At 35.0% G+C, this 5,204-nt stretch overlaps 1 protein-coding gene across 1 annotated transcript in view; it reads right to left on the bottom strand.

Moving 5' to 3' along the window:
* Window positions 1–607: 607 nt before the first annotated feature.
* The window catches only part of LOC107046246 (5-oxoprolinase), a 25,535-nt gene continuing 20,938 nt past the window's right edge, over window positions 608–5,204 (bottom strand). Inside the window, exons 12-13 of the mRNA XM_015268824.1 lie at window positions 1,672–2,013; window positions 608–851 (exon numbers count right to left, since the gene is read on the bottom strand). Coding sequence (XP_015124310.1) covers window positions 711–851; window positions 1,672–2,013 — 483 coding nt within the window. The 3' untranslated portion in view covers window positions 608–710. The remainder of the gene's footprint in view (window positions 852–1,671; window positions 2,014–5,204) is intronic.

Genomic DNA, 5,204 nt, shown 5'->3' with positions numbered 1-5,204 from the left:
CTCTACGTCAGCTTTGAATTAAAATTTACGGGAATTCAGGATTAACAGGACTCAACCATTTTGTGGTAATATACGATTTTATTTCAAACGAGAAAATTCATGACAAAATAATACTTTTCATCATCAGAATACAACTGTTTTGTTGACATATTGCTGGGAAATTATACGGATTGTTGACCTTTGCGATACTCATAAACACTGCCATCTTCAAGAAAAAGTTTGTTTGTTTGCTGAAATACTGATGATCTCGTGCCTGGTGTCCCGTATTCTCCGCCACCTGGAGTTTCTAACAGGAGCGTATCCCGAAAGAGAAAAAAAATTAAATGAATCACGTGAACTCCAGAAAAGAAAGAATAGAATTCTGCAATCCCCTTTTTCATTCTGCATGCCTCGTTTATTTGTACTTTCATTTCTTGAAATATATTTTCGTACAACTACATACCCCTCATTTTCCTTTTCTCTTAAGGAAAATGAGGAAACCACCTTTGCTGTAAAAGTTCACCTCGTAGAGTAATCCAGTAGGGCCTGTGAAAACATTCTTTGGGTTAGTTCAGCGTCAGCTTTGAATTAAACTTTATGGGAATTCAGGATTAACAAGGCTCAACCATTTTGTTGTAATATACGATTTTATTTCAAACGAGAAAATTCATGACAAAATAAAACTTTTCATTATCAGAATATAACTGTTTTGTTGACAAATTGTTGAGGAATTATATGGATTCTTGAGCTTTGCGATACTCATATACACTGCCATGTTCAAGAAAAAGTTTGTTTGCTTGCTGAAATACTGACGATCTCGTGCCTGGTGTCCCGTATCCTCCGCCGCCTGGAGTTTCTAACAAGAACGTATCCTGAAAGAGAAAAAAAATTAAAAGTATCGCACAAACTCGAGAGAGCAAGGGATAGAATTCCGCAATCCCCCCTTTCATTTTACATCCCTCGTTCATTCCTACTTTCAGGTCTTGAAACATAATATTTTCATACAAACACATACCCCTCATTTTCCTTAAGAGAAAAGGAAAACGAGGAAACCCCCTTTGCTATAAAACTTCACCTCATAGAGTAACCCAGTAGAACCCTTGGATAAATAAAATCGAGACACATTTTTCCCCATCACAACCCCCGACACGTCTCCTAAAACCCGGTGCGTTCACTTCCTTTCATCCACTATGTCGATTTTTTTTACTCTTTCTCATCTTTATATTTACTTCGGCCCACTCTTTCTTTTTACTTCGAGTTATCGTGGCGTAAAATGAAACGAGTTGAAACCCCAAAGATCATCCTGTCTTTCCGGATTGCCAAAAGATATATGTACTTCCGGTTGGTTATATGCACGAAATTATGGCTCTAAGGAAATGAGATGTACGGCGTATGTGCCGCAACTGGCACCAAACACAGGAAAGGCGGTGAAGCCGTGGTACAGTGAGGCCAAAAAAAAGGTGATGTCGTCTCTTTCGCCATTCGTACAAATAAAAATCTTTACGAGAGAGCTCAGCATAAGACTACGAAACGACAGAATTCTTCAATATCAAGAATAGTTGTGCATAGAACAAAGTTACCTGTCTAGCGTGTAAAATCCTCCGTGGATATATTTTAAAATTTTTTGGCTCGTGTACCCACCTACTCCACCTACTGCAGTAAAAAATGTTGTACGAATGAATTGATACAAACCCCTGGATAAACTGGTACTGCGGTTTTAGGGCCGAGATTTATTCGTCTGTTATCGGCTCTTATCAGTGTATTTCGGCCACGAACACCTGGATGACCGCCCTCCATTCCCGGTGGACAGTGTGACCTACGCTCTGTTAACACTGACAGGGTCATGAGTGATCTGAACATGATTTCACGAATGACTCCATCACCGCCTTTGAAAGCACCATCACCGCCGCTGTTAGGACGGAGGGAGAATCTTCTTAGTATCACTGGGTAGCGCAATTCCAGAATTTCAGGGTCAGTGATTCTTGTATTGGTCATGTGAGTGTGAATGCCTCCACGACCGTCCCATGTTGGACCCTTGAGGATGAAAAAAAAGTAGTTAAAATTCACGTTATTATGGTTTTTGAAATGGTATTTCAGGGGAGATATTCAGAAAAACTCCACCACACATTTTTCGATAGATCAAGGGACACAGTTGCGTCCCGTAGCCAAGAACGGGTGCGTGACTGCCTGTTATATACGCCAGTCAACTTCCCCCTCCACGAACCCCAAAACGGTTTTTATTTTTTTCCGTACAAATTTCAAACCGCAGCACATTTTGAATTATACTTTTACTATATAATGTTGCTATAAGCCATCCATTGTAATTTTTATTACATTTTTTAATGCTAAAATGAATGAAATATGCCCATCTGAAGAAGTTCATTGTGCGTCTTTTCTTCATTTTTCTCATAATAAAATATTCGAGGCAGATTTTAGTGAGAACGTTGGTACCATTGATGGGTTGAGGTCACGACGCCCAAATGCGGAATATCGAGTGCACCAACTACTGAAACTTAATTCTCTAGAATACGGTAGTCTAGTACGGTAGTTAAGGTTGAGCGAACAATCCACTGAAGAAATAGAATGAAGAGTTATCCAATCGTAGAATTGATCATATAATAACAATTTTTAATATAGAGTAAAATTCTCGCATACATAGAGTTATACTGTTTGCATTCTATTGCAGAAAATTATTATATTCATAAGTTCAATGTTTTTACTCATTTACTATACTGAAAAATTCTTGAATCAATTACTATTTCTATCGTAATTTGATTATTCACTCGGCGTCCATATGAAATCTCATCATGAGTAATATAATTGATGTAGCTATTTCGAAAATACCTCGATCATTTTGGTCATTCGTGGCTTGAAAATGCAATTCAGAATTAGTGATGCGAAGGAAAGAATGTATATGACGTGAAAAAAAAATTACCTCTGAAGAATTTGAAATTATGTCACTGAAGAATTTGATAATGCCGCGTGTTTTTTTTGTGAATAACTTCGTATCACATATTGACCAATCAGAATTAAGGATTAGCGGCCAGGCAGTTTCGAGATATTTCGATATAAAACAACTTCACATTTCGTTCATATTTAGTAAATAGGATATTTATCCACTCCCTAATTCTGAATTTGACATTTTTGAACTTCCCAAATTATTTGCTATCGATTCATATCACTATTTTTTTTTCAATATATTATCTGCTAACTATATGGAATTTAAACAACAATTAATTATAAATAAACTATGGACTCCTAAATTATAATTTTGTGCTTCTAAATTCTCCCTAATTATTCCCAATTGATATAAATAAAATTCATCCGCAAAATAATTTTTCTATCTGCTAAGTAGGGGAGGGTAGGGCAAAACGGGGCAGGGTGGGTAAAATGGGACACCTCAAAATTTTCGCTAAAATTGAAATAATGATGAATTTGCGAGAAAAGTATAAAATAACTATCAGATGAGTTAATTAAAAACTATCTCTCAATTTTTTCCAGATTTTTTCGACAATCCATTTCAGAGATATGATTTTTTCTTCATTTTTCAATAAGTTCAGTTCTATTCATTGGATTTTCATTTATAACCCATCAAAATTTTCCATTTTCTGCTATCTATAAGAATATTTTGAGGATTTTTTTTCTCAATCTCTAGGTGCTCATAATAACGAATTCAAACAAAAAGTTGAAAAACTTGATTTTGCAAAATTATGTCATGTTTTATTTTTTTCGTATTTTTTTCATTAATTCTTGTCATCAAAACAAGTATTTTGAACTGTCAAACAAGTTAGGTTTCGTCCTGGACCTATTTTATTTTCAATTTTTTCATGTTGAAATTCCGCGAATTTGGTCAAAACACCCTGAGACGACTTCGATTATGTATCGAAAAAATATGTAACATATAAGTATACATTTTAATTATTTTCATATTATTTGTAATCAAAGTCAATCAACCCAATTTTGCGGTATTTCAATTGGGGCATTCCATTTTGTCCTTCAATTATTTTTTTTGAATTGGCGTGATTTCAACTCATGCTGAAGCCATATTTTACCTCCACTATAAGTAATTTTTACCAAAAAACACAATTAATTAGCCGCTACGGTTTTATACCCCATTTTGTCTTCCGCTCCCCTATATAGCGGTTGTTTTGTATGTTTTATCGATATGTTGTTCCCTGCCTTATCTTCTGAGGTCGATAAAGCAGAGCTCGCTATATCATTCGGCTAAATCGAAAATCGGCAGTATTTTTAGGCGCCTGATTCGAATAATCTCAAACTAAAAATTACAATAAAGAATAGGGTCTTGGGTTGGAATAGTTGAATACATGTTGTACGATAGTATAATTATACGGGAGTTATATACCTACCATTATTGATTTTTTAGCGTCATGCACAATAATACAATTTCATGGATTCTGCTAGTTCCATTTCTACAAGGAGATCAATGCAAAGGTTCTTACAAGTTCTAATTCCCGTTAACGTAATCCAAGGGCTGAAGACTAAAGGAATTTTCATCAAAAAAAATCATTGGTAGATATATTATTCTTAGGATCATTTTCTTGGCTAGAATCTATATCCGTTATCATTTTTAATCACATAAAACCGTCAAATACTGTTGTAATTCCGCCAGTATACTCAGACTACAGTTAATGACCTTAGAGTTATCAATTTTTTACCGTAAATACAAGTAAGAAGATATTAGTTCATCAAGAGTAGTCATATCTTCAAGAGTACATTGAAGTAATTCTTGATTGGAGGCATTAATTAATTCCGCTGCCTAACTATTTTGTATTCAAATGTTCAGCATGATATTTATTCGTGGCTGCGGTATATCACTGGCTTCAAGAATCAATATAATAGTTTGTTGTTTTACTATCACAATTCCTAAATATGCCGTATTAGTAATTGATATGGCTACATCGGCGTAGTTATAAAAAGAAAGTAGACATAAATCGCACAATTATAATTATATCGATGTAGTCGATTATTTTTCGACATATTGCTAATGTTTGTTGAAGAAATTCTGCTGTAAAAAATTGTACGAAAATTTTATATCGCCTGATCAGAAGTGTCGATCGAAAGTAAAATTACATTTTAATTCCATTGTTAAATGTGAAAATAAGAAATCTAGGTGATAGGAAGTTTTTTATTCGTAAGTTTGTAGTGCTCTGACGCTTGCCTTTTGGGAGTCGTGACCTCAACACTCTGTGATGTCCTGGCTTTGA

The sequence above is a fragment of the Diachasma alloeum genome, unplaced genomic scaffold (assembly GCF_001412515.2).
Source record: "Diachasma alloeum isolate Michigan unplaced genomic scaffold, Dall2.0 Dall_scaffold_01239, whole genome shotgun sequence".
In the NCBI taxonomy this organism is placed as follows: Eukaryota; Metazoa; Arthropoda; class Insecta; order Hymenoptera; family Braconidae; genus Diachasma; species Diachasma alloeum.
The sequence above is the reverse complement of the archived record's forward strand: the minus strand, read 5'-3'. Positions and strand labels throughout refer to the sequence as shown.